General features: G+C 41.6%; 2 protein-coding genes across 4 annotated transcripts in view; one reads left to right on the top strand and one right to left on the bottom strand.

Moving 5' to 3' along the window:
- Positions 1-1,621: 1,621 nt before the first annotated feature.
- ubxn2a (UBX domain protein 2A) lies at positions 1,622-9,550 on the bottom strand. Its single transcript, XM_030721515.1, has 7 exons — positions 9,431-9,550; positions 8,986-9,048; positions 8,600-8,708; positions 5,953-6,062; positions 3,605-3,742; positions 3,093-3,254; positions 1,622-2,415 (listed from the first exon to the last, which is right to left on the bottom strand). Exons 2-7 carry the CDS (start codon positions 9,027-9,029, stop codon positions 2,232-2,234), a joined length of 747 nt encoding a protein of 248 aa, XP_030577375.1. The 5' UTR covers positions 9,030-9,048; positions 9,431-9,550; the 3' UTR covers positions 1,622-2,231.
- A 2,552-nt stretch (positions 9,551-12,102) lies between these two features.
- The window catches only part of atad2b (ATPase family AAA domain containing 2B), a 66,626-nt gene continuing 50,784 nt past the window's right edge, over positions 12,103-27,944 (top strand). Inside the window, exons 1-19 of one of the 3 annotated variants that reach the window (XM_030721651.1) lie at positions 12,103-12,288; positions 14,001-14,167; positions 15,153-15,184; positions 15,297-15,444; positions 15,757-15,856; positions 15,957-16,086; positions 16,285-16,431; positions 16,569-16,644; positions 16,812-16,913; positions 17,006-17,117; positions 17,592-17,707; positions 18,023-18,197; positions 18,442-18,530; positions 20,551-20,710; positions 21,666-21,756; positions 21,941-22,252; positions 22,913-23,069; positions 24,433-24,619; positions 24,795-24,980. In XM_030721651.1, coding sequence (XP_030577511.1) covers positions 12,190-12,288; positions 14,001-14,167; positions 15,153-15,184; positions 15,297-15,444; positions 15,757-15,856; positions 15,957-16,086; positions 16,285-16,431; positions 16,569-16,644; positions 16,812-16,913; positions 17,006-17,117; positions 17,592-17,707; positions 18,023-18,197; positions 18,442-18,530; positions 20,551-20,710; positions 21,666-21,756; positions 21,941-22,252; positions 22,913-23,069; positions 24,433-24,619; positions 24,795-24,980 — 2,586 coding nt within the window. In that variant the 5' untranslated portion in view covers positions 12,103-12,189. Of the gene's footprint in view, positions 12,289-13,638; positions 13,703-13,997; positions 14,168-15,152; positions 15,185-15,296; positions 15,445-15,756; positions 15,857-15,956; positions 16,087-16,284; positions 16,432-16,568; positions 16,645-16,811; positions 16,914-17,005; positions 17,118-17,591; positions 17,708-18,022; positions 18,198-18,441; positions 18,531-20,550; positions 20,711-21,665; positions 21,757-21,940; positions 22,253-22,912; positions 23,070-24,432; positions 24,620-24,794; positions 24,981-27,944 lie in introns of those variants that run through there. The other 2 variants (XM_030721650.1, XM_030721652.1) reach the window with 2 other exon arrangements.

Below are 27,944 nucleotides of genomic sequence, written 5' to 3'. Positions count from 1 at the left end.
CAGCTTTGCACAGCCCAGAATATAAAATAATAGGAATTTAATAAAATATTTCACCAACTGATTAGAACCAAATATTTATCAGACACACAAACAGTGTCTTTTGTTCTTCACTTCCTTTAAAGAGCTTTAATTGCTTTTAATCTAATGCTTCCTGTCTGTAATGCCGGCTTTCACTTTACTTTCAGTCTCACAGCTAGTTATACAAGTTCAACAGGAAACTGCATGAAGTGGCAAACTAAACTGAAGTATATGGCAAAGTTTAACCGGAGTTTGTTTGGTTTTTTTTTTTACTTTGTCAACCCAAAATGTTTTAAAACTGTTTCTTTCACACTGTAGCCTAACTGAGAGATTGCACTAAGGCCCAGTGCAAGATAAACTGGAACTGTGAATCATGTAAAACACTTCCAATAGAGTCCAGAGATAAAAAATATGGAGCTGGAAATGTGCATAATATATCCACTTTAAGATGGACCCAAAAAAGAAAGGCAGCCTTTTTTGTATGGCTAGGGGAATTAGTTACACTTTAACAAACTCTGGTCAGGTCTTTTTTCAGTCTTTGATTTCAGTCTTTATTCTTCCCACAAAGCATAAGCAGCTGTTCTACTCCCAGATGTTTACCCTCCGCAGTAATCCTCTCCTTCAAGCATGACAACAAATATGTCATGTGGACCTCGGCTACCTGAACCAAGACCCCTCCATAAATTCCAAGCATGCGAACCCTTCTATGAAAATCACATTACCGACAACGGCACAGGCACCACGGCAGCAAAGTCGGGCTTATGACCTGCATTAGAATGGGTATGTTTCCGATAATGCGTGAAGAGGAATGTACGAAATGAAAAGGTCGGCTGCTGCTCGAGTAAAGAGGGTCATTCTGAAAGGAAACGTGGGAGGGAAAGTAATTCCCTGCATGCTTAGCCTTATTAAATATGTAGCACAAAGGAAATATGTTCTGTTTTAACTCTTTAGCCAGATATCCTCTGGCTGCCAACCAAGTGATGCGTCCAGCCTGCACATCCAGGGACAAATCAGTTCCAACACACTTCTGCTGCTGCTTTTCTTCATCTGACCTTGACTATCCTGAGGCTGTCAGCTCTTCTTCCCCAACTCCCCCACCCCTCCTCACCCACCTTTAAATATTGAAGATGGATAATGGTGTTGGGCTTCATCATGAGGGCCGCCTGAGAGCTCAGCTAGCACACGCCCGCATAAAACCACGCACGTCACATGCTGAGAAAATACAAAGCCCCAAAAAAGCACTGTGTGAATGAGATGTTTGCCTTTGTTGTTTGTCAAATCAGCTGATTTCTCTCAGTAGTTGCACTTCACTGCATCAGATATACGCTTAAGCATCTGAAGAAGCACCGCTATGAAGTCATCATTCCTCATCAGTACACCCTCCCTAATCTAAATCACCCATTAAGACTGTAATGACAGCAGAGATGTGGAGTAAGATGTGACAATGGTGCTCAAGAGTCCAGCCGTAATCATGTACCTGTCATCGTTATGGAAATCGCACCTGACCAAATGAAATTAAACCAACAACACCAATTCAATTTCATCAATATCAAAACAAAATGAAAACAATGCAGATCTTTAAGGTGGATTTTTTTTTTTATTCTGTCATACCTTGAGATACGTCAAACAATGCATTTGACCAGAAAGAAAAAAAACCAACAAAAAACTAATGGAGAGTAAACAGCAAGGCAAACATAAATAATTCTTTCATAATCACAGTATTGTGCAAACAAAATAATCACAGGACTGCAAACTTAAAACCTCAGCCCCTTATTTATACGGCCGACTGTGCAGAAAAGGTGGTAAATCACGCTTTGGGAAGACTTTGGAGAATAATTTGCGTGGTGGTGTTGGTGCTGGGATATTGTGTGTGTGTGATGGAGGGAGTTTTTACACGTGGCAGATTAACAGATGGAGATCCCCGGAGGACCATCTGCATGGGTGACAGCGTTTATAGTTTTTATTTTCTGCAGATTTAAGAAGGACTGTTGACAGGTAACCACTGTCCTCCAGAGGAAGAAGACACAGTAAACACTGACAACAGCCTCTGATCAGCACCTTTGCAACTAAGTGATTACATCATTAATAAACTTTAAGAGACAGGATCCTTACTATCAAATGTGGGTGCAGTGGACCTTGAGATTGCTATCAGGAGGATGATAATGAGGCAGTGGGGGTGGGGGCTGCTGCGTGAACTGTGGGGCTCGTATTGGTCAGGAGTGTCCGAAAGGAGCCTGTGTGTTCAGGGGTCTTTGGACAATGACAGCGTTGGCCAAATCTGCCTCTTCTAGACTTAATTCTTTGTCGCTGAGCTCTCTGAAGGGAAGAGACGTCGTCAGGACGAAAGGTGGGCAGCTCCTCTGGCAGCGTGCCACAAAATCCTGAACATCAGTGATCCTAGAAAGTGGAGACAAAAGATCAAGACTGAAGAGTTAAAATAATAACAATAAAATTCCTATTGTCCCAGCCAAATGCTCTAGTCTCTATCATGGCACGTGACTTCTCTCTGAAGCACTACACTAGTAAGATCATATATTATTAATGAGCCCCCAGTGTATACAAAGCAATCCTATGCAAGGCCTGCTCCTCACACTCTGAGGCTGGCTGCAGGTTGGAGGGGTTCAGTCCTCTCCATCCTTTAGCTACTAACCCTGTTATATAAAAGCTGCATCAGAGTTACGCAATCCCTCTCTGGGGATTTTATAGATCCACGCTGTTGCTACATCTCAGATTATGTTTTCTGCAGCCCCATGCACTGTGGCAGGGGATGTAACATGCAGCATGCCTTCAGCCTTCAAACTCTAGCAGCCTAGAACAAAGCATTACGTAATCCTAAAACAAACCCCTCCCTCACTACCTCCCAAGCTAGAGCAAACAAAAATCTCCTGTCATCCCTTGAACTACTTCCTTTTCCTGCTTGAGATTATGGGATTTACAGGCAACACAGCAGGAGCAGAAAAGTGTCAAGATGCCCCTTACACAGCGCAGCTAGTCTGTCCTTAATTAGCTGATTTTTTTTTTTTTTTTTTGGGTCAAACTCACAGATCGAAATGTGGCGTATAGGCAATACATACCGATGCGATAGGTTAAACCTCTGCACCAATCTCCTGCCGTCGGCCAACCAAATCTGCAGGGAGGTGACGGGAAGGGTGTGGTCTAGTGTTACCATGGGAATAGGAGGAGATTCTCCATCCTCGTGCACAGATGGTGACCTGGCTACTACTCTTGGTGCAACACTGGGAATGGACAGTAGATAAATAGCAGATTAACCAGCAGTTTAGAAGTGTGCACGGCATGTTTACTGTGGACGCCGCCGGCAGGAAAAAATAATGTCGTGCAAAATGTTTGTGGACACTTTGGGGTCAGAGACGTTGCAAAATGTTGAGGTTCTCAGTTTAACAGGCAGAATGTCTGCTTGGTCAGTGTTGGTTGTGGGATTTATGATATTTGGATCTAGAGGGACACCTAGTGGTGTAAAATGGTACACTAGCATTAACAGTATAGCACACACTTTACCTTCTAAAGACGTAAAATCACACTGCACAAAATACAAAACAATGTGACATTCACAGCAACAATCTCTTACCTGCCAAGTCTGTATCCTCGACCGCTGAAGGGATGAAAGGCCTTCTTCTTGGGAACGTAATTTTCCTCTGTCAGATCTTCCACACTAATCTCCAGCTCCTCCTCTTCTGCTCTGCTCTCCCACTCTGCCGGAAGCTCCCTGGGACAGATTAAAGATCCGGATTGGAGTCCAGTCAGATCAATCAATATGACAAATGAGCTGCACTAATGAGCATTATGCTTTATCTATCTTCAGTCGCCTGGCTGTGGTCAGCAGGAGGGACGTCTTTGCTGCTAATTTCCTTACGGGGGACCGCTAAGATCAAAACCAGTGAATCAAACCAAGGGCAGACATCATGTTAGATGTGATTTACAGGCTGAGTCTGTCACTCTGTCTTGCTCTCTGTATGTGTGCAGCATATATCATTTAAGCGAGCTTACATGAATTTTGAAACGACTGTGTGGGAGACGTGTTCTCAAACTGAATGGGTTCAAAAGTAATTAGACACGTGCCTACTTAAAATTCCTTATCTAGCCCTGTGACATGTCATCATTAGCTTATAATGAAAAGAGCTAATCTTGACTTATTGAGAGCTGCCTCTCAGATTTTGGAGTGATATATTTCAAACAGTTACTCCGACCCATATCTGTGGTCGCTCTTTAACAACTAAAGAAAGAAAGAAAGAAAGAAAGAAAGAAAGAAAGAAAGAAAGAAAGAAAGAAATTCTGCAGTCTCTGACTGAAATCAATAAAGTATTAACCCACGCCAGCTGTCCCGATTGAGCGGGTCATTCTGTTTTGAACTCATGTTCATTAAACAGAGTATATTGTAGTGAACCGCCTTTAATTAAAATACTTTTTTTTTTTTTGCATTTTTTTGTTGAGTTAACTACTGACACCACAAACCACTTTGGGACATAACCCTGTCCCCATTTTTTTTGTGTGTTTTTTTTTTGGCATAATCCTGACTGCCGTGGAGGCATGCACAGACAATGCATTCATCAGGCAGCAACTATCACGCACTTTTGTAGAGCAGGTGCAAGAAGGTGTGTTGCTTCATGGTCACACATCGATAATGTAAACCTCCTGAAAGGCCTTTAGATTCAAAGCTGACAATGCTGCACTTTACCGTGAACTGTGGGGTATTTTTTTTGGTTTATGCATGCGTTGTCCCTGTGACAGATTGGAAACCTGTCCAGGGTGTACTTTGCTTTATGCCCAATGGCAGCTGGGATAGGCTCCAGCCCCCCTCTGTGGCCATGAACTGGATAAGCGGATGGATGGATGGTTTATGCATGACCTGTGCATAAGTGACCATTTTAAAGATAAATTCAGCTGAATGGCTGTTTTTGCCTGTCCTTTTTTATTTGTATTTAGTAGGAGTTTGGAATACATTTTTATATGTAGCTTTCCCCTTTTACCAAAGTACAGTACTGTGCAAAAGTCTTGAGCCTCCCCTAATTTTTAAAAATCTTTAGCTAATAAAATGGAAAATAGCTGCAGTGATTTATTGAAATGTACAAACATGAATGGGAATCCAGTATATAAGGTATGACTACCTTCAATTTTAACAAGATCCTCTTGTGTAATAAAATGAAATGGTAACAAATTCTGTGTTTTTGCAACAGGCTGATAGTAACAAAGTCTCTGTTATTTGTAGACACAGCACTGGTTCATCCCTTGAGTTAGGTGCCTTTTGTAAGCTTGAACAATTCATAGGTCAGTGTTGAGTTGCTTAAAAAGCAAAAATAATATTCCTCTGAGGACGGTCAGGTACAATTACTGGACTGAAAATGAGTGAAAAAACAGCCAGTGTCCAAAGAAAAGCCTGGAGACCTACGGGTCAAGAATACTTTGAAAAATTATAGGAAAGTCTGGATTCTTGGAAGCAAAATATTAAAAAACGAGGAGTGGCTCAAGACTTTTGCCCATTTGCACATTTCTCTCAAATACAGCTAGCACATCTGCCATACAATAAACACATAATATGAATAAATCTGTTCTGTGTTTCGCACTACTTTGCTTTTTTCTTTCTTTTTTTTTTTTAGAAAAAAGGTATTAAATCTGTGATGCAGATTACAGTGACTTAGACATCAATATCAAATACATATTAACATGACAAGAACAATGACATTGTCATGCCATTAACTTTTTATTGCCTGAGGAACAATATAAATTGCACTATAAGTTTATAGTCTCCCTTCTCGCTAGTCAGAGAACACTAGATGAGGTCGTTAAGCCACCAACAATAATAAAAAACCTTGATTAGGGCTTAAAGTATGATGGTGCTCCTTTGCAGTAAGGCAGCAAAACCTTACTGAAAGCACCCTTAAAACAGGAAGGATATTCTGTTTGAGCCGGTAAACTCACCCCCTTTTGATGGCATCCAGGAACTCTTGATTCTCTGGAATGGAGTAGCTGCGGAAGTCCTCATCGTTTACAGTGAAGCCATCCTTCCACAGCCTCACCACCATCTCCACCTGGAATGAAAGTTAAAAACAATCAAAGAGCCCTGACAGGATTCAGAGGCAAAGCAGCCACACAGCTGTTAACCTCAGGAGGTGGGACTTTAGCTGCGTTTGTGACCAGCAGACTGTTTAACCTGGCACTGAATGGGTAAACAAAACATTCTGTAAGTCTGGTGCTGTGCTTTCATTTGAGATTTGGCTGACAGAGCTGAGCGAGCCTTCGTTCGGAGAGTCTTAAGCCGTTCACGGAGGTGAATGTGAGTACGTGCAATTTTCAATGCAATTAAACAGACGTTTAGCCTGCCAGGTGCCTATTACAAAGGCTCTGTGAGGTTCCATTGCCCACGTGCGAGAAAAAGCACAGGTAATAGTCCAGTGAATTCACAGCTGGTGAGTGTGTCCTGCTCCTGCCTGATCGAGTCAGGCAGCACCCTTGCCTAAACCAAACAGAGATTTTCTACTAATGAGAACACGGCTGACATAAACTACCTCTGGCTGTGTGCTCCACGTTAGAGAGGACAACTTCAGACTATATCCCCACCTCATTAACCTGAGAGTTGATGTGCGAAAAAAGCTTTAGATTCGAGATTGCAGGATGGAGGAGAGAACTAGGCACTGGATTCAGTGTCCACACAGTCTGAGGAAGGGTGAAGGTGTGGGATGAATGACAGACTGTATGAATGCAAGAACAGCGGCAGCTGTAGATGTGTTTGGTCTTTTGTTTTGGCCTCTTGGTTTGTGCTCTTGATTTTGAAACTTTGAGAGTTGCTTTTCAGCTACTTTGCCAGTTGGCGTTTACAAAACCTGCCAATTAATTACAACTGTCCATTTTTTACGCTGTAAAAATAAGAATGCTTTTATGCTCCAAGGACATGTCCTTTATGCTTAAAGGACATTCAAAGCTCTTCTTTGTTTGTTGGCTGCCATCTGCCCTACTGCGCTTCGGAGGAGCAGCAGTCGAGTTTGTCTCCAGTTTTAAATATCTGGGGATTCACATCACCAACATCATCCTCACCTGGAACACGAACTCTGGCTGCCTTATCAAGAAAACCCAGCAAAGACTCTACTTCCTGAGGAAGCTGAAGAATGCTGGCTTGGGGACCAAAATCCTCACTTCCTTCTACAGGTGTGTGGCTGCGAGCATCATAACAACACGCATCACCGTGTGGTATGGGAACTGTTCTGCTGAAAACAGGAAGGCTCTGCAGAGGATGGTCAAGTCTGCACCGAAGATCACCAGCAGCACCTTTGCAACTGTTGACAACATCTATGTCAGCAAATGCAGGAGCAGGGCTGCCAGCATAATCTCCCCCCACGGACATTTCTCCCCACTCCCCTCAGGTTGCAGACTATGCAGCATCAGAGTGCAATAAAACCACTGTCTGTGCAATACAGTATTCAAGTGCCACAAAACAATATGATGTGCAATAACAACGTAAACTGCTCAGGTACCATTTTTTCTACTTTCTTATTATTCAATTTATTTGTAAATGCACACTGTACATAGTTTCTTTTTGCCACTTGCACCGGAGGGGCCTCAAAAACTGAATTTCCTTCCTGTCATGTTTTTCATGAGAAGAATGACAATAAAGCTTTTGAATCCTTTTGTTCCATTCTCTGTCAAGATGATCCCACACGGCTTCATCTGAGGTCCGGGCTCTGGGGAGGTCAGTTCATGACTGATTGTGTTCCACTGTGTGTTTTTCTATCCAGGTATGATCTTATTGCACTGGCAGCGTGTTTGGGATTACTGTCATGTTCAAAAATGAAGCCAGTCAGATGCTTTTCAGATGGTATTGCATGGCGGATCAAAATCTGATGTTACTTTTCTGTGTTTACAATTCCATCAGTGTTGACAAGATTCCCAACGCCGGTGGCTGAAATCCAGCCCCAAACTATGACAGAACCTCCGCTATGTTTTACAGATGGCTGTAGACACTCATTGTTGTACCTTTCTCTTCACTTCAGCCATACATACTGATGACAATTTGAAAAAAAAAAAATTCTAATTTGGATTCATCACTCCATAAAGGCCTGTTTCTGTTTCCGTTCTTGTGTAATGTGGCATACCTCAGCTTTTTCTTCCTGTTTCCCTTCTATAAGAAAGGCTTCTTGATAGCCACCCTTCCACTGAGACCATTTCTGATGAGGTTTCAGCAAACAGCAGATGGATCAACTGAAGGGTCAGATGCATCTCTCAGGTCCTGTGTCAGGACTTTGCTGGATTTTTTTCCCTATTTCTTAAGGACATAACTCTCAGATACTGTTCATCTGCTGCAGATGATTTTTAAGGCCTGCCATTTTTTTTTTTTTTTAAATTCTCCACTTGTCCACTTTCTTCAAAATTTTTAAGGACACCCTCCACACCATGCTGACATATCCCATGTTTTTGGCTAACTTTGGGAATCACTTTGTTGGTGCAAAAACTATTTCATGCTCAAGACTTTTGCACAGTACTGCACATACTTTAGTTAATTGCTGTGTTATTACTAGCCTATAAGCTGGACGTTTGCAGACAGGTGGCTCCTGAGTGTGAATTTGTCGCTGACCTTTGAAGTCCCTGAGGCATCATAACAGATCTTCTCCACCTCATCAAGGAGGTCTTCTACAGAGAAACTACGACTCATTGGAGCTTCTTCTTCATTTTCCTCATTGCCCCTATAATAAAAGAGTGTGTCATTTACTCATCACATGTATTACTGAATTCAGCCTGCAGTCACAAGGTTTATTGTACAGGGCCATGCAAAGCAGGTTCACATCCCCCCAAAATATGCTGTTTCTAAACCACCATAAAAGTCAGACTCGTATGTCCAACCCATTTATTTTCAAATGAATTTACATCTACGGCACCAATTCAGTCATAGGACATTAACTGCTTCATTTGAATATAAGGGGATTTATATTAAAAAAAAAAAAAATCTTTGGAACAACTTACCATTGTTCATCTTTTTCACTCCCCACAGTGTCAATCTCTTTCATGACTTTCTACGTTTTCCATCTAAGAAAAAGCGAGCACACACACACGATATAACAACAGGGCCTGTCACAAAACCGTGCTTGATATTGAATATTTTGGGGGTAACCTTTTATTATCTGAGCGTTTCATTATGTACACGCACTCACGTGTACGGTAAAACTGTGCTGCACCTCTTAAAAAATGACCTTAAAAACGGATCATTTTTATAAAGCATATATTGATCGAACGATAACCCGACGATCCAAGCACCCTGCAGCGTTATCGTGAATTATGCAAGTGGACGGCAGAAAGCAAAAAACACACACAGGAGCCGGTCATAAAAACAAGGATTATATGTCAATAAAAACACAACAGCTGCTCGTTAGCATGCACGTATTAAGGGTAAGGTCGAATAGTGATTTACCAGTCCGTGTTTTTATCGGTTAATCCAGGGCTACACATCTGCAGCCATAAGTTTCAGGACAGCGGCGCTTCTGCTGAGCAATACATGTGACGTAGGAGTGCCGTAAATCCACTCCTGCTGTCGCGGTTGTACGCGCTTCTGTGCTGACCTCAGCGGATCTTCTCCTCCAGCCCAAACCGATGAGACGGTATCAAACGGCACGGAAAGGCCGCTGGATCCAAATCAACTCATAGGACTCGTATCTGTTTCTATTAATAGATGCATTATATGACTCACCTGCGTAGAAAATTTAAACTGCCAAAGTCTAAAATAAATAATGTCGCACTAAAAAAAAAATGAAATAAAATAAATATCAATAATGATATGCCATCAAACACCAAATATATTATAAAAATAAAATAAAAATGTATTTATTTAGTTTCCCATTACATTTTCTCATTAACGTTTCTCATATGTACGGAGGACCAAAACTGCCAAACAAACAAAAAACAAATAAACAAATCCCTAAAACCAACAATAACAGAAATCTTACAATAATACACCATATCTCTGTCTGTTTGTTTGCACCCACACTCTTCTTGCACAATACAGAGTCGAGTGGGCACATCTTCCACACAGTTATGCTCATCCTTTGAAGCTGATGGCTGGTCGCTTGTGTACGTTCCCGGCTCTGATTGCCTGGTAACTCGCTAATATATTTACTACCAGCTCATGTGTCAATTAACAATATCCTGCACTGTCGTTGGTTATCGCTTCAATCGCTAATTTGGAAGCTGAGAAAAGTTTGTCTCCGGCCCCACTCGCTGTGCAACACCACCGGTTATTTCGCCCATAGTCACATGAAGTGACTGAATGTCATTCAATTTCTGTGGTCTCTGGTCGCCACATTGCTGTGATTCTCTTCCTGTGTGGGTACAGCTTTAGGCTCCTGATGGTTCTTATCTATACCACATCTTATGTTGCCTAGCAACCCCCTATTAATGGACTAAAATTACCCATTTGTAGCATTTATGCACCTATAACACCTTGTACAAGCATCATACCATATCAGCAAAACTTAATAATGCATGATATACTATGACGTCATCATGTTGCACATATTACTAATATCTACTCTAGTAATAATGACATGCAATTCAACACATCTAATATAAATATCATTTTGGCATACATCTGCACTTCCATGACATCATGACATAATATAGCATCTACTAAGGCATGTTAATTCAGTATAGAGTGTACGCTTAAACTTATTTTCATTAGCTTTGAATTAATTATCATTACTTGTAAATTAGGACTGAGCTTAAATTATGTGCTTAGTTAAGATGAAATCGATCCTTGACCTTTTACGTAGTATCAGTGGACAACGGTTTCAGTGTGGGGCACCAATCTAGACTATTTCTGCACTGCCATACTTTCTACTGGCCAGTAGAAGAAGATATTTAAGCACAGGCAAACAAATGTAGTTTTTAATCATCTAACTGATATTTGGAATGAGCGATAATAAACCGAATGTGACCTATTCCTCTATTGCACCTATGAGTCAAATCAACAGGACCATGGTAAAACGCATGGGGTGCATCACCCACTTATCCCCAGTAATGGAGCTGAAAAGCTTGAGTTTTTGAGTCAGAAAATCATCAGATTAGAATCAAACAGGGTGCGATTACAATTAAAACACTTTCCAGCTTTCATTCGAAATTTCTTTTGATCTGAGGTCAGTTTTATGTTTTCTGTGGAAGGGATGCCCCCTTTTTTTCTAACATTTGTATCAAAAATATTTATTTGACATCTCTATGTACTTTATATGAACATTTTATGGCACAAGGTCTCTAAGAAAAGAATATTTTTACATAGCTTTTTTAGAAACTATTGCTTGAACATAAACAAACAAACAAAAACACAACAACAACAAAAAAAGCAAAACAGATGGCTAGCACAGTTGCATCTTGACTCAAGCCAAAAATAGAACGGAAAACACACAAAATGTCATTTTTACTTGTGGGGATAAAATGACAGAAAGCGCAGTGTGAGAAGCAAAGCTAAAAGCATCAAAGGGAGAATAGATTATTATTAATTCAGCATCTTCTACTACATACTTGGAGGTCACAGAGAATTTCAAAATTTGACAGTGATTATAATTCAGCCCTCTTTTTAACACATCTTGTAAGGAAAATACTTTTATTTCCTCCCTTTTAGGTTGTAGTAAGAATAGCTTCTGGTGTTATTTCTGAATTTGGATGGTTTTTTTTTGTAGAAGAAGCAGAGTGAATATACTGGACACACTAGGCAACTCAGAAAATGCAGTGTGAGGAAGTGAGATTTTTTTTGTGATAAATTGCAGGCTGCCCACTTCCATCTGTTTTCCTGCTGGCTTCAAGTGTCCCACCTTTTGTTACTCATTCAGTGACTTATTGTGCTTTAGTAGCTGATTCAGACTGTCCCCAGTGTGGACTGCACAATGCAAGTTCTTACCCACAGCAACATATCTGTATTAAGTATTACTGCCTCTGTAATATCTGGAAAGCATCCATGTAATGACAGAGATAGCAGGTCTTTGGTCGTGAAGAGTACACCTGCCAAACAGACTCAGAGGGAGAGAGAGAGATAGAGAGGTAGAGAGAGAGAGGAAGAGGGAGAGAGGGGAAGAGAGAGGGGGAGAGAGAGAGTGAGAAATGGCGCCTCGATGCTGCTCTTACTGAGGCAGTGTTTAGAGCCGGTTGGAGAGATTCAGTAAGGGGCAGACAAAAGGAAAAAACATGGTGAACACAAGGAAAAGCTCACGGACGAGGAGCGGTCCCTTCATCTCCTCGAGGACTAGGTCGTCGTCGAGAAACGAGCGAAACTCTGAGGATCATGTAAGCCGGTTTCTTTTCTTTGCCGGCGAGCTAAGCTGACTGGCTGGCTAGCTGGCTGTTAGCCGTGGCCTCAAGGTGCTCCACATAATGAATTATTCACAGCAAAATACGCGCAGTATCGACACTGACACCCGCACAGTCACGCAGATACACAGTGCAAGACATGAATGCGGCTGTTCACACGCGTGTCCTTCGCACTGGACGGATTGCACAGCTGTCAGATTACGAGCTAGCGACATGAACTCCTGGCTAGCCCCAAGTTGAGTTCCCTTTGTGTTTGGCAATTTTAACCGGCTGACTTGTTTCACCATTGTCACCATAAATTAGCTCTCCCAATAAAGACAGTTAAGATTTTGACTCAAGGCTATTAGCACTGTCATGTGTCGCTATCCTCCAAGTGTCAGCCTACTTATTTTCTCAAATATAAAGGGATAAAGCGTTAGTTAAGCTAGCGTTTGTAGGCTGTAGCTAGCCCAGCAGCTAGCTTACAGTGGGGGGAAGGGAGTCCCAGGTTCACAACAGTTGGCTGGCTCGGGTCCGTATTTAGCAAGTCTGAACTTGGTGAACTTTCTGTTATAAATGACCCAAAGAGTCATGGGGAGGTTGGTTTTTTACATTAAGTGTTTTAAACACACTCGTGGAGTTAAACCTTCCCATATATTCTTCGAAAGAATGATTTGATAAAGCAGCTTTAGTTTTTAGTCCCGATCGTCCGACCTACAAGCTTGCCTGACAGGCTTTGTTTAAAAATGTAAACACTGAGATTATGCAAGACAGGAGGGTCTGTGTTTCCGTAGTATTTACGATGATTTCGACACTTAACACAGACAAAGAAGACATTTCACCGATCAGAAATCTGTTGATCGCTGTTAGCCTTTTCTGGGTTTTAGTGGTTTGTTTGACGACTTGGGGGAACTTCGTGAAATTGTGGCTCAAGAAATTTGTGTAATCCTTGGGTCAAGTCCAGACTTACTGATGAGACCTGATAATACATGGTGTGAACGGAAGGCAGCACTGTGTGAAACTGAGTTTACACTTTTACAATTTTCAAATATCTATATTACAAGAAGTCAATTTAATGTTGGACTCCATACAGCCAGCCATTTTGCTCTGTTAGCTCCATGTTGACCATGTCAGAGCTTCTCAGAACTGCCTGCTGTGCTGTGACAGTGTTTGGAAAGCGATTCACATGTGGAAATGATTTCATGGTGCACCTCTTGGGCTGCCTCTGTGCATTTCTTCACTCCTGGTACATCCTGCATTTTACAGTCTGTCTGCATCTATCTATCCACCCAGTCAGACAAACCCCTCTGTCAGCATTGCAGACAGTTGCCTATGACAACAGTGAGATATGCTCACATATCAGCGGGGAAGTTAAGCTGTGAAGGGCATGAGCATCAAGGGCATATGTCTGGTTGGTGTTGTGCTGAGATTCACAGAATACATTGAGGAAGTGGTTTCAGGGTGTCTTGTCTCAACGGAATACTCTATTCTGGATTTGACGCTTGGAGAGCTTGCTTTCTTCTGTCCTTGATTTTTATTTCTTTATTTATGTATCTATTTTTTTTTGCATAAAATAGATTTTTACTTAATATTCAATGCAACTTTTATACAGATATTTGTGAAACGTTCTCACTGTACTTGGTATCCTCTTGTGTCACAGTTTTGCCTTCCCTCCCTAAGTTCTGGTGTCGCATGTGTTTGTCCAGCAGAAGGAACCCAGCAGTGATGCGAGCAGTCCCAGCAGTCCACGGTTTGCACCGCCTTCCAAGCGGACAAGGCGGCAGACTGCCTCTGAGCCAAGCTCCAGCGATACCTCCCCATCTCCTCAGACTAAGGGCCAGAGGGTCAGCTGGGGTATTCCCACCTACCGCACAAGGTCAGCTCTTGGCCTAGTTTGTCTACACAAATAAATTTAAGTCAGAGCTGGTCAAGTTGGATAGTTTGTGGCACTGGCTGTCAACTCAGAGCTCCATGGTTACATGTCACGTTTCAGTGCTCGGTGTGTAACCAGATTTGAAGTTATGATTAGTGATGAGTTTGGATTCCAACAATTCTGAAGACAAAATAATCTGGATAAATCAGTTCCTACTTTTGCATTTATTTTCACTATTTTATAATTTTTTTCTTTATTTTAATTTAACTTGAATTTTTTCCCCAATTTCTTTCTTTATACATTTTTTTAATTTTTTTTTTCCCCCCTCTACTATCACAGGGACCCTTTAATTTTACAGTGGTGTACTTTCACCCCTTTCTAAGGGCTCAAATTCACTTGCTGTTTAGTTCAGCTCTAGAAAAGACGATTAAAAGAGTGCTTATTTAGGTATATTTAGAGGAAGAAAAACCTATGAGGTTTCCATAGGTGAACTTGAGGATGGATTACTAGCAGTTGTCCTTGTCTTTGAGGGTATCTCCTCAGCCCACTGTTATCAGTGCGCAGCAGTCCGCTGTCTCGCCCTGTGGCATCTCTTGCAGGTGTCCCAAGGCACACAAGTCCGCTGCCACTTGGGACTCTCCACAGGAGGCAGACTAGTAGCTGCCCTCATGACATGGTCTTTACATTCAAAAACAAGGATTAGTCTGGACCTGTGTCACCCACCACCTCTACCTCTCTTTTTTTTTTTCTTCTTTAAATATTAAAAGTTCATGGAAATCCCTTTAAAAAAAAATAAAATCCAGGTCAGGGTTACCAGTTAAAATAATTGATAATGATTTTTGCTGTAATCCAGCAGCCTTATGGTGCATAGTGATCAGCAACACCAGCAAACTTTAACTTAAGCTCCTAAACAGTATTATGTGGGATTATTTGCCATCTTGTGTGCAGCCATCAAACATATTTTTCTCTTTGTTGTTGTGTTGTACAGGCTGTCGTCTCGCATCATGCAAAATGGGCACGGTAAATCATTTTTTTCCCCCCAGTTTATCCCTATTTAATGAATAATCATCTGGGAAGCATATGATTTAAAAAAAATTACCAATTTCCACTGTATTTTCCTTCTATGCTGCAGCTCATATGAGTCATCGGAATGAGGAGAGTGGAGGGGGAGATCACTCTCATATGAATGGCCATGTGGAGCTGAAGAGGAGCTGTCGGGTGAAGAAGAGCCAATTTGAACATCTCAATCAGAGCCTGCTGTTTGACCAGCTGGTCAACAGGTAGCTACAGGCAGTCATACTATTGACGTGATTCTTTGCAATAGTGCTTTGAAAAGCTGGAAATGTGGATAAACAGTTAATCTGAAACACACTTTATTCATTTTGCAGATCCCCCAAAAAAAAAAAATTCTTATTAAATAGTATTTGTGTGCTGAGTTTTTAAAGTTTGCCAGTGTTAATTGGTTCAGGGTTTGAGATGAAGTATGAGTAGAGAGGAAAAACATTTTTGAGATTCTGAACTCGGAAAAAGACAACACTTTAGACAAAGCTGTTCCATTGTTTCTCATTCTGTGTTGTTTTATGCGCGTGCAGCACCGCTGAGGCTGTTCTCCAGGAGATGGACAACATCAGCAGCATCAGGCAGAACCGTGAGGTGGAGCGGCTTCGCATGTGGACCGGAGAAACTGAGGAGGTGAGCAAAGCAACGCTGCGGCTCAAAATCTGAAAAGTACCACTGGCTGGCCGTGTAAGGTGAATGCAAGTGTTGGCATTAAGGCTCTCTCCTCTTTCAGGAAAACATGGACATGTATTCTCGGGTGAAACGCAGGAAATCCATGCGCAGGAGCACTTTCAACATGCCTGCACATCACAAAGTCATGAGCAAAACGGAGCAGGAGGAGGAAGAGGAGGAAGGAACGGAAGGTCTGTTTCCTGTTAATGTTCTGCTTATGAATCAGTGAAGCAAGGGAGAGATCATGAAAACTTTATGAAGTACCTCGTCTTAAACTGAATTAATTGAAATTAAAAAAAAAAAAGATGATTGCTTAGTGTACTTTGGAATATTTTAAAAACTCTTATGGCAGTATTCTGAAAGTTAAGGATGGTACTTTTGGCTTTCAGAGTCTCATGGTGAGGAGGAGGAGGATGCAGAGGACGATGATGAAGATGATGAAGGAGATGAAGCAGAAGAGGCGGGGGAGGAAAATGACAGACCATACAATCTGAGGCAGCGTAAGACAGTGCAGCGATATGAAGCACCGCCTATTGGTAAATATGTTTGTTTCTTTTTTGTTAGGTATAATTTCCACTTACTGAATGATTTTCTCAGTTTAATTACATTTGAAAGATTTTAGAAGCTCGGAGTGTAACCACTAATCACTTTGTGTTTGCTTTTTTGTTTTCAGAGCCTGTGAACAGAAAACAGAGCAACCCCTCACTTTTTGACACCCACAGATCCCCAGCAAGGAGAAGCCATATAAGGTGGGCAGAAAAATTGTGAAAAGCCCAAATCTGATGCTGAACATGTTACTGTCTCTTTCCTAAGTAGCTTTTCACTAGTATGAGTAATGAGCTCAGAGTGGTGGTTATAAAAGCAAAACAAAAAAAGTTCCACAGTTCTGAATTTTGGATTTGTCACGTTTCCCCAGAGTTAAGAAACATGCCATTCACAGCAGTGACACCACCTCATCTTCTGATGAAGAACGCTTTGAGCGCAGGAAAAGCAAGAGCATGACTCGGGCCAGGAACAGGTGCTGTGGCTGCTGCTTTCTTTCTCCTTCCCCAAGTGTTTTTTGACTTCTCAGATGTCCTCACTTATTTCATTTGCATTTTGCTGCAACAGGTGTTTGCCCATGAACTTAACCGCTGAAGACCTGGCTAGTGGGGTGCTGCGCGATCGGGTGAAAGTGGGTGCAAGCTTGGCCGATGTGGACCCGATGAACCTTGACACCTCAGTGAGTGATGAGTAATGAGCAATACCAAAACGCTAAAGCAATGCAGCTCAGCCTGAATACGTGGGTTCATTAAAATTTGGAGCTTAAATGACATGGCAGTGAATTTTTAAGGCATAAACAGAAACTTCCTGACTTAAATTGGACCTATTTATGCTTTTCAGTATTTGTTCCTATTATGTGTTTCCTTATATTTTTGCCTATTTTCTAATCGTGGACAAAACTCCCATGAAAGAGCTTAGTGTACAGGTAATTCCTGTTACCCAAAAGCTCAGACTTGAGAGTGCGCTTAATGCTCCTATACAGTTTTTTTCTACTCTGGGATTTGAACCGCCCCATGTGGTTCAAATCTTTTGTTTGCGACGAGCAGCCAACTAGAAGATGGGTGGCTTAAAAGGAGGACGAGAAGTACAGGGCTTATTTCTGACAGTGGGTGAACTGACTTAAAATGTGTGTGGTTGTGTGTGTTCTCCCTAGGTAAGATTTGACAGTGTGGGTGGTCTCAGTAATCACATTCAGTCACTAAAGGAAATGGTGGTATTCCCTCTGCTTTATCCTGAGATCTTTGAGAAGTTCAAGATTCAGCCTCCCAGGTGAGAACTTACTGCAGGAATGTCAGATTTTTTTAGTTGTAATTTTGCTGTATTTTCTAAGAAAAAAAAAAATGATGACATTATGTTTATTGTGCGTGTTATAAAAGTTCATTTACTATTTGAAGTTGGTAAAGGCTGAAAAAAAGAGCATAAAATGAGTTATCCCAACAATTTACAGCTTGAAGTTCTCTTAACATCAAATATTGATCAACCACGGAGGGAACATTTCCTTTATGTAGTCATTTTAGAGATGAATCTGAAAAGTGCTGTACTGTGTAATTATCACATAACCTAAGGCCCCATTCCCCTTTTTAGAGGGTGTTTGTTCTACGGCCCACCAGGCACGGGAAAGACCCTGGTTGCGCGGGCTCTTGCCAATGAGTGCAGTCAGGGTGACAGGAAAGTTTCCTTCTTCATGAGGAAAGGAGCCGACTGCCTCAGCAAGTGGGTCGGTGAATCAGAACGGCAGCTACGCCTGCTCTTTGACCAGGTGAGCCACCTCAGCAGCACCCTGATGAGGTCAAAGACAGTTTTTTTTTTGACAGTATCCATGTGAACATAGCTTCAGTCAGTTTACCTGAATTGTCAGTGAAATTTGTTTCTGACGGTGTGTTTTCAGCTCTTGTAGTTCTTACTACTTTAATACAGGTAAAGCTAAGATGTGAGCGCAGTACATTTTTTGGTGGGTGGAGTTAAGTGAGTTTGACTATGGTCTTGTGTCTGCTTTCGACCAGGCTTACCTGATGAGGCCATCCATTATTTTTTTTGATGAGATTGATGGTTTGGCTCCTGTTCGCTCCAGCAAGCAAGACCAGATACACAGGTAAGGCTAATGAGGCGCAGCTGTGAAGTTTGTTTTCTAAACATACCTCCACCTCTTTCCATTGTCATATTCCGCGCATAATCAGCCAGTATTTTTGGCATCTGTAAGAACAGCACTGAAACACACCTCACCTGTACTACACTGCTGTACATTTTTATCTGGCATGTCTGCATGTGCAGTTTTAAACTGCTGCTGCTGTTTTTTTTGTTTGCCAATAGGTGGCGCAGGTTTGCTGAAACTACAGGCTCAGAACTGCTGGCACTGTAGCTCCAGTTGTAACATGAAATTGGCTAGATATGTATTTGGTTGCTTCTTGTCTGCAACATTTGACCCTTGTTTGTTTTAACTCTTCATTTGAGACTTGGTCACAGTAGTAGGGGAACTTAGAAGGCTTTCACTTCTGATTTAAACCACTGAATTTGAATTGTGGGTGGGCAAGAAGCCTTTTATATAAACACAGCTTGAAGTTGATCCTTGCTTAAACAGTTGCCCTCCAGAAAATTAAACATTTGTAACTGTGAAGAGTGCCATTTAAACCACAGTTTATTCCAAAATGTGAAAAGTGTGCATGCGTTAGAGAAGCTCTCTTCTTTCAGCCATGCTGCCAAGCTGGAGACAGCAAGAACAGTTGTTCTTTGCCCCACACTGTTTTATTCAGTATGCCTGTTTAATGGACCAAATCTTTGTACCATTTGCAAAAGTAAGGCCTTGTTAATTTAGTCTGTAGCAACTCATAACCCTTGTCAATATTGATTGAAACAGTATTTGGTCTTGTGTGAAGGTGTGTGTTTGCTTAATATTTTTTTTTTACAGCACTCCATGTCCAAAAGACATATTGTTGTTGTATAAGTGGTGTTTTTTTTTTTTTTTCCCCATCTCAGCCTATAAAGGCTGATCGGGTATTGTTGTTACCCCGCGGGTGGGTAGGTGGGTGGGTGGCCATCTTTCAACATTGTGAGCACAATAACTCGAACGAGGCAACGTAGGATTTTCAAATTGATGCCACAGATGCAGCAACTAAAAATCTCGCATGAGTTTGAATATCAGCAACTTTGACTTCAAGGTCAGAGGTCAAGTTTTTCTGAAAATCTTCCAAGTGTGGTAACTCAAGAAAGAAAGAAGTCATCTATGATTTTTTTCAAATTGATACCATAGCTGTATCTGCTAAAAATCTTAAACGAGTTTGAATTTTGGTGACCTTGACCTCACAGTGAAAGGTCAAGTTTACTAAAAATTTTGTGAACGCAATAGCTTGAGAAAGAGGCCACGTAAGATTATTTTTTTCATCCATGCCAGAGGTGTATTTCCTCAGGAAGGCTATCATAGGCTTCTCATGCTGATAGCTGAGCTGCATCTACTGACAATCGCTGATACTTCGGAATTTGGAAACCTTGATACAACTTATGCTTTTTTTTTTTATTTTACAGGATTCTCAGTGGCTCAGAATAATATGTAGCTATACCAGCGTCACTGTTTCAGTCTTTTGACAAAATGACTTTCAAAGCTTTTCCCAGTTTGCATTCAGTGAATTTTCATAATGATAATCACCCCTCTGCTGTCAGATACCTGTAACTATATGGACTTTCAGGCCAGGGGACAATTTGATAGCAGAAGTGTTAAAATATGTTCCACACTAATTGTTTCATTTTTGATTGATTTATTCTTTTTTTTTTGTCTTTTATGCAAACCTGGCCTGGTATGTTTTGTCAGTATTGCTGCAGGTTGTAGTCAAAATGATGATGAGGTTCAAAGGACTGAATCAAATGGTGTATAGATTTAGGTCTAGCAAAATAATGGTAGCCACTTCCTTATGCGGTTGGAAGGACATTTTTGATACGGTGATACGGTGAATAAAGTCACTAAGGCTCATATGCACCTCACTGAGCCCTGATAATTGTGTGTGCTAGAACTTGTGCTTCCAGATGATTTGTGCCACCCAAAGATTCTGCAGCCAGGGGCTGCAGGGGCAGCACTGGCGGCCGACAGTATTTTTTGTAATTGTCTCTTTTTCTCTGCACAGTTCTATTGTGTCAACTTTGCTGGCCTTGATGGACGGCTTGGACAGTCGAGGGGAGATAGTGGTCATTGGTGCTACAAACAGACTTGACTCTATCGACCCGGCACTCAGGAGGCCTGGACGCTTTGACCGGGAGTTTCTGTTCAGCCTGCCCGATAAGAAGGTGAGACGCAGAGAAACATCAATACCGTGTACAGTGGAAATGCATGTACAGTTGTTTCAGTGACACCCAGCTGGAGATCCAAAATAGTACGCACATAATTTGTCTTTTACTCATAAGTCCCTGCGACAAAATTAGTACACGCAGCCCTCTGGCTATTAAAAATCAGTGTTTGATGTTTTAAGTTAAGCATGTGGCAAAGCAGATGCTCATTAGCTTTCTAGAAAATTAAAATTCAGTCTCAGAAGATTCATTTTTTTCCCCACATGTAATTGCTTTAGCTAGCTCTTAGGGGGTGGGATGCATAAAACAGTGTTGTGTGTGAGTAAATGTGACAGTGAATCAGATGACCAGATCAGCGCAGGTGACTCCTCCCCATCGAGTCTGTCTAACGGGTCGACTTGCATCGCTTGTTCACACAGTAGGATTGCTGGTAATCAAAGCCTAATCTGCAGGCCAGTGGTGGCTTCTCACCAGTAGTAAGCTCTGACTGATTAGGGAAGGAAGAAAAAAAAAAAAAAAAAAACCTCTCCCTTGTGCAAAGAGATGAGTCTTTTTACATGTTTTAGTGCTGCTATGTTCCAGTATTGCCCAAGCTAGACAGCTTCATGAAATCCATCTCAGTGGCGTAGGAAGGTAGATATGATGAAAGATGATGAAAACTCTTGCACTTTATTCACGACAAAAACCACTTTGTTCTTATTGCCCGATCATCAAAGCGTAGTCCTGTGGAGACGTTGCAGTGAATTGTGGGGCGTAGCGCTGGCAAACCTTTCAGCTGAACTCATTCATGCACTTGGTTCTGTTTTGATCTTTCTCATTGTGTTGTCAGTTCTAGATAAAGTGAAGGATGCTTACATTTAATTGGTGTATTCATGGTGTGTTTTTCTTACCTCATGTTTTTATTCTTTGTGTTTTATTTATTTGTTCATTTGTTTTGTTTTTTTTCTTTCTTCAGGCCAGAAAGCACATTTTGGAGATCCACACACGGGACTGGAATCCCAAATTGTCTGAGCCATTTGTAGATGAACTTGCAGAAAAATGTGTCGGTAAGTATAAAGTTTCTAGCTTTATTTTAAACCACCAGGAGTTCAGGTAGAGTTATAAAAGACACAAAGCTTTTCACCAGGCAGTGGGAGAGCAGCTTGCGGTGCTTGTGCCAAAAAGCCATCATAAAACCTAATTAACAAAACAAATTATTGACTAAGCTTTGCTTTTCTCTCTTTCTCCCAGGCTACTGTGGTGCTGACATCAAAGCACTTTGCACAGAGGCAGCCTTGATGGCGTTGCGCCGCCGCTACCCTCAGATCTATGGCAGCAGCGTCAAACTGAAGCTGGATGTTGCCTCCATCGTCCTGGGGCCTGGCGACTTCAGCAAAGCAATGAGGACAATTGTCCCAGCCTCCCAGAGGGCTTTGGCTCCCCCAGGCCGAGCCCTGTCCCCAACCCTCAGGCCCCTGCTGGCCACTTCTTTCTCCTTGGTGCTGAAAGCTCTGCTCCGAGTCTTCCCCCATGCTCAGTGTACTGACAGGGACAACACACATGGTAGGCATCTGGAGCCCAGGCACCTATGGTTTCAGTTCTGTCATGTGCTTTCCTTTTGTTGCTGCTGGTTTTTAGTTTCTTCCACTGTGACTCTTGCTCTTATCTCTTTTGCCACCTGTCTCTCTTGTTAGTTTGTTTTTCCTGTTGGGGCTTTGTAGTATTTCATTATCTCTATCTCATTCCCCAGCCTTATTACCAAAGTGCTTTGTATCGCCCTCAAACAGTAAACATAGAATCTGTAGTGAAACATCTCTCCTGTGTATGCAGAAGTGATGGCACAGAGATTGGATAACTAGTCATCCTGTGAGCACTTCAATAACTCAACTCCCCCTCCAGTCAACTGAAGAGTGTTTACAGCAGATTAGGCTCAATGCAGCACTCGACCAGTAGGAGACTGCTTGTAGGAATCGTACTTCTAAAAGCCATTAATGGCATGAAAATCCTGTGGTGGTGTATAACATTAACAGACTCTTTCTCGCTTTAAAAAAAAGAAAGGAAAAAGATTTTCACTTTCTTGTTGTGTTTGCCTCATTAATATCAGCAGCAGTGCTACTTTGAGGATTAAACTTTTTAGTAACAAGCTTTTATACTCATTTGCCCAGAAAAGTGAGTTGCCACATATGTGCGCGTGTGTGTGTGTATAAGCAATGTTCCTCTCAGTGCTAGGCGGTGACAATCATCTGCTTGAAGAGGACCTGTACAGCGACGATGACAATGAGGACGGCTCTGCTTCCATTTATGAAGTCCAGCCTGCTGCATCCCCAAAGAGTCAGCTCACCTCTTCTGCAGTGCACAGACCCTTCCTCCATTTCTCCTCGTGAGTTCTCAAAAGAAGCCTTTTATGAAAACCTTTTTACAGACTTGTGCACAGTCCCTTGGGTGTAATTATTCTACTGAAAACCAAAAGATTAAGTGAATGCTGTGTGAGGAAAAACATGTTTTGTCACAAGACAGCTTTTAAAATGTATTCAGGTAAAGAAACTTCATAGACTGTTCGGTAGAGCTGCATCTTCAGATGGTGAAATTATGAAAATAACTTTGCACAAACAAGTGTTATCGCTTCTCATTTTAGCCATTTAATTTTGTAGTAAGATAGCTCCAATAAGCCTTGAAATATTGTTATCTTCCTAGAAGAAGGCAACCTCTTAGGCAACAAATATACAGTAGATCAGTGGCTCCACAGGGAGGATTTATTAAGAATCCTCAGCTGTAGAGTCAAAAGGGTTAGATCAGAGGAGAGGATGAAAGGAGAAACAGAAGGTGATACAACAACTCAAAAATCAGAATTGCTATTTCAGCTTCCATTCAGAAATGTAGAAGTGTAAAGGAAATAAACTGCTCAAGTACTTGGCCTTTGGCTTTCCATTAACTCGAACCATTTTGATAAACACATTAAGCACTTATCAAGCTTCTTGCTTTTAAGGTGTATAAAATTAGCTCGAGCTGTTAGATACACATAAGAAATGCCCCTGAAGTCATGTCTAGATTTGTATATTAATAAACCTACTGGAATGCAGGCGAAGCCATGCTTATGTGGCTTTTTTGGCATTGTTATCAAACAACTATGCTGCAGTAGCACAGATTGGTTCACAAGTCTGTTTCAAAAACGTGTGTCCTGGAGGTTGAGTACAGATAACAATTACTATAGAGTAGAAGTCGTGTAAAACTGAGATAAGGGAAGAGTCCCAGTCATTTCTGCCCTGCTGAGCCATCAAGTAAAATGGAGTGTAGGATTACTAAGATTGTGTTCCTACAGAAACCTTGAACAGCAATAAGCTGCTGCAAGCAGGCATGTTGCCTTGTGCGTGTCTGTGTGATGGTTATGCAAGTGAAGGCTGCATTCTTCTCCATAATGTGCTCACAGCTGGATGTTTGCCAAAACCATATCGCATTTCTGTTGTTTTTCCTCTGACCACTCCTCTTCATGTATGCCTTCTTCTTTTTGGTGCATCACTGTGTGATTGCATTTACTCCTAGTGCAAGAAGTCATTGCAATTAAAAGCAACCTTTACGAACTCAGACTAAAATCAGCTGTAGCTTTTATAGCAAGTACCCAAAACTGAAAAGAGAACAATAGGGCTTCTGCTGTGGCAGGGCTTTTTAAATGACAGGAGGACTGTTGTACTACACTTGTATGGTGATAGATGATACACTAACTATGAACTCCCATCTGCCTCTAGCTCTGCCCTCCAACAGCCCACAGCATACCGGCCTCGTCTGCTCCTGGCAGGGGCCCTGGGCTCAGGACAGAGCTCCCACTTGGCCCCTGCCTTGCTGCACCACCTGGACAAGCTACCAGTGCACCGCCTGGACTTGCCCACTCTCTACTCCATCAGCGCCAAGACGCCAGAGGAGTCCTGTGCTCAGGTAAAGCGCAAACACATACCGATGCACTGAGAAGGCGCAGGCATGTATTTCACTCAAGCTGTTTTACAGGGGGATTGAACTTTGGAGATGATAGACAGTTCACTGGCTTCTACAACCTTTATTTAAATGTATTCAGATTTAGAAAACACTGTTTGCGTGACCATTTTGCTTGTAGGTTTTCCGTGAGGCCCGCAGAAGCGTGCCCAGTGTGGTATACATGCCACATATCTCAGAGTGGTGGGACACAGTGAGTGATACTGTGAAGAGCACCTTCCTCACCCTGCTGCAAGATGTGCCCTCTTTCAGCCCTGTCCTTGTCCTTGCCACAGCTGAGACTCACTACTCAAAGCTGTCAGATGAGGTAGGAACACACATACAAACACCTGTGCTCACATTTTGAGATTTTCCTGGAGGCTTGCGCCCCATCTCTTTCTTTTGTTTTGTTTTTGCAGTAGATGCAGTTTCTTCCATTATATGAAAGAGAAGATTGTTAACCCAGTGTCCTTTTTATATGGTGTTTGGAGGTTAAAGTTTTTTTTTTTTCTTTGCTAAGCTGGAATGCTAATGCAAACAGGGCTTCACAGTAAATGTCATCTGCTCCCACAGAGTTTTTATCTTCTGTGACTCTATAACCTCATGACCGCCACTCCTCTCCCACCCTCTCAGAGAAGTCAGCCTAGGGGAAACATTGAAACTCTAATCATCAATCATCAATCATAATCATTATCATATCATAATTTTATTTTGTTGTTGTTTTATTTTTGCTACGGTAACCCCCTTTTTTGTATTTCTCATCAGGCTTTTTTCATGATCTATTGTGTCACCTTCTTCACCCAAAGCCTACAGAGCTGTGAAGAATATAAAAAATAAAACATTACAGCAAAAAGCAGCACTGATGCTCAAAATAAGGCAATAGGGGAATGCCTGCAAAGAATGAAAGAATGGTTCATATTGTAAAATGTATAATTACATTTTAGTACTATTCAGTATGTCTGCTGTTTATATTGTGTTTAGGCCTGTTTCATAATGAGGGGGAATCACTTAAATTAAAAAACCAACCAAACAAAAAAAAGCAAACTGAAATAAATGTTATTGATTGGATCTTCTCTGTGACAAATACAAATAGACTAACCAGGTTTCTAATTGATTCTATTAGCTGCAGTTCTGTTAGCATTTCTGGTCATGCTACTTTCTCTCCTCTGTTCTCTGTTTTTGTGTGTGTGTGTGTGTGTGTGTGTGTGTGTGTGTGTGTGTGTGTGTGTGTGTGTGTGTGTGGGTGTGTGTGTGTGCGCGTGCGTGTGTGTCTACGCGTGCACCGCTCAGAGCAGTAGCAGGACAGTTGAACTGATATTGACAGCAACTCATTACATGACTGTAGGCTAAGCTTTCCAACAATTGTTGAACCAACTAAGGCCAAAGATGGAGAGATATTGACCCCAAATGTGACTTTCAAGCCAAAATATCTGTTTTTAATTTTTTAAAAGTTGATCCAGTCTAAATCTGGCAGCACTGATGACTGTGCTTCTGTTGCTGATGACACACAAACTCCACCAACCAGCGACCAGTGAGGGGAAAAAAAAAACAAAAAACAAGAAGCCAACAGGGAGCCCTGACTCCCACTCAAGCAGTCAAGGGGAAACACTGCATTTTAAAGCTGTCTTAAAAAGCAAATAATCAAACTTGCACCCCACACTGTGCCCCAGACTCCACCGTTCCCTCACTGGAAATGAACATTTAGATTATATGTGTGATGATTAATGGTTGACAGACAGATGAATATTGTTGCTTAACACATGCGGCTTTATTTACTCTGAGAAAATACTTCATAGTTTGACAGTGTTGACCACTGACATTTTCACTGTAGGAAATGAAATGAGGCCTCAGTCTCGGCTGTAGCAACCTTAATGGATTGGCTTTTCTTGAAATGATGTGGAGATTGATTGAAATATGCTAAACTGCTAGTGACATTTCCACTAAGTGCTTAAGAAGAGCTTTAGTTTGTAGATATGTTTTAGCGGACCGTTTGTGTGTGTTTGTGTATCCGTGCTGTAGTGTAGTGTAACCAGTGACATACTTATTGACTATGAAAGATTATTTATCTTAAGTAGGATTTACATTTCTAATAATTTTCAGACTAATAAGATAACCCTAAATGGTGGCTAAAGTCATCAGGCTAAAAGTAAGAAATCAGAAAGTTACTAATGAAAGCTCATAGCATAAAAACTGAAACACTGCTATACCTACAGGCTTTCTTTGAAATTCTACAATGAGAACGTAACAAATACACGAGTTGGTCCCAGTGATCGGGAGTATTGTTCAGGCTATTTAACAGCTTTTTCATCTACTAATTAGACGCATTTCCTGGAATTGTTAGCTTTATCAATCATTTTTAGGCACGGACATACTGCAATCTATGGTGCTTTAAGTGATTTGGCTATCTCTGAGAGTGTTGTTTCTCTCTCTGGCATGGAGAACACAGTGACAGCTGCTGTCTCAGCTCCAAGCCTCAGCAGGGAATGGGTAGGATCTCTCCCCAGCCAAAACTGACACTACAGGCATGGGTCCAACTACATAACTTCCCTCTCTCCCTTAACAGCCGTTGAGCCTGCTTAGATTGACTCCCTTTTCTCTGAAAGTAGAAGGAAAATTGCTTGAACATGTTGAACCTGAAGATGTGGGGGGTGGGGTAGGGGGGACATCCCTCAGTATCTTAGCTAAGTTGTAACACCTTTTGAATTTGTCTTTGAAGCATCACTATACTATTCAAGTGGACAATAACTGTGTCAACAGCATGTAGAGTGTGAATGTTTCCGTTGCTGATTGACCATAAAAGCATGATTAATAATGCATCGGTAATCTGGTTGCAGTGCAGAGGAGCAATAAATACAATGTAGTAACACTTATGTCTTGTGAGATGGATGATAAGGTGTAGTGATGTTTGTACAATGTGTCCTTCAGCCAGACTTGAGCTACAGTGGTTTTGCTGTTCTGATAAACACTAACACTTGCAGGTGGGCTGTTAAAGGCGAGTGTTGGGTGATATGCAGTGATAGCACAGTTACTGATGCACATTTTTTTGAAGGCATTTGTGGTGTGTTATTTATTTGTACAGACAAAACATGAGAGGTAGTTTTTTGGAGAATGGGGGGAAAAAAAGAAATCTGGCCTGTGCTTCACATTTGCACAACTGATGCTTCACACAGGGAAGGGCGACCTCTTTAATAGCTTTTAAATGCACACTGGCCTTTTTGTGTCATGTGCCTTAATATGTCTCCAAAAGCAAAAACATCACTGATCATTGTTCCTCAGTTTAACAGGAATTTGG

This window comes from Archocentrus centrarchus, chromosome 24 (genome assembly GCF_007364275.1).
Source record: "Archocentrus centrarchus isolate MPI-CPG fArcCen1 chromosome 24, fArcCen1, whole genome shotgun sequence".
In the NCBI taxonomy this organism is placed as follows: domain Eukaryota; kingdom Metazoa; phylum Chordata; class Actinopteri; order Cichliformes; family Cichlidae; genus Archocentrus; species Archocentrus centrarchus.
This window is presented reverse-complemented; position numbering and strand designations above follow the sequence as displayed.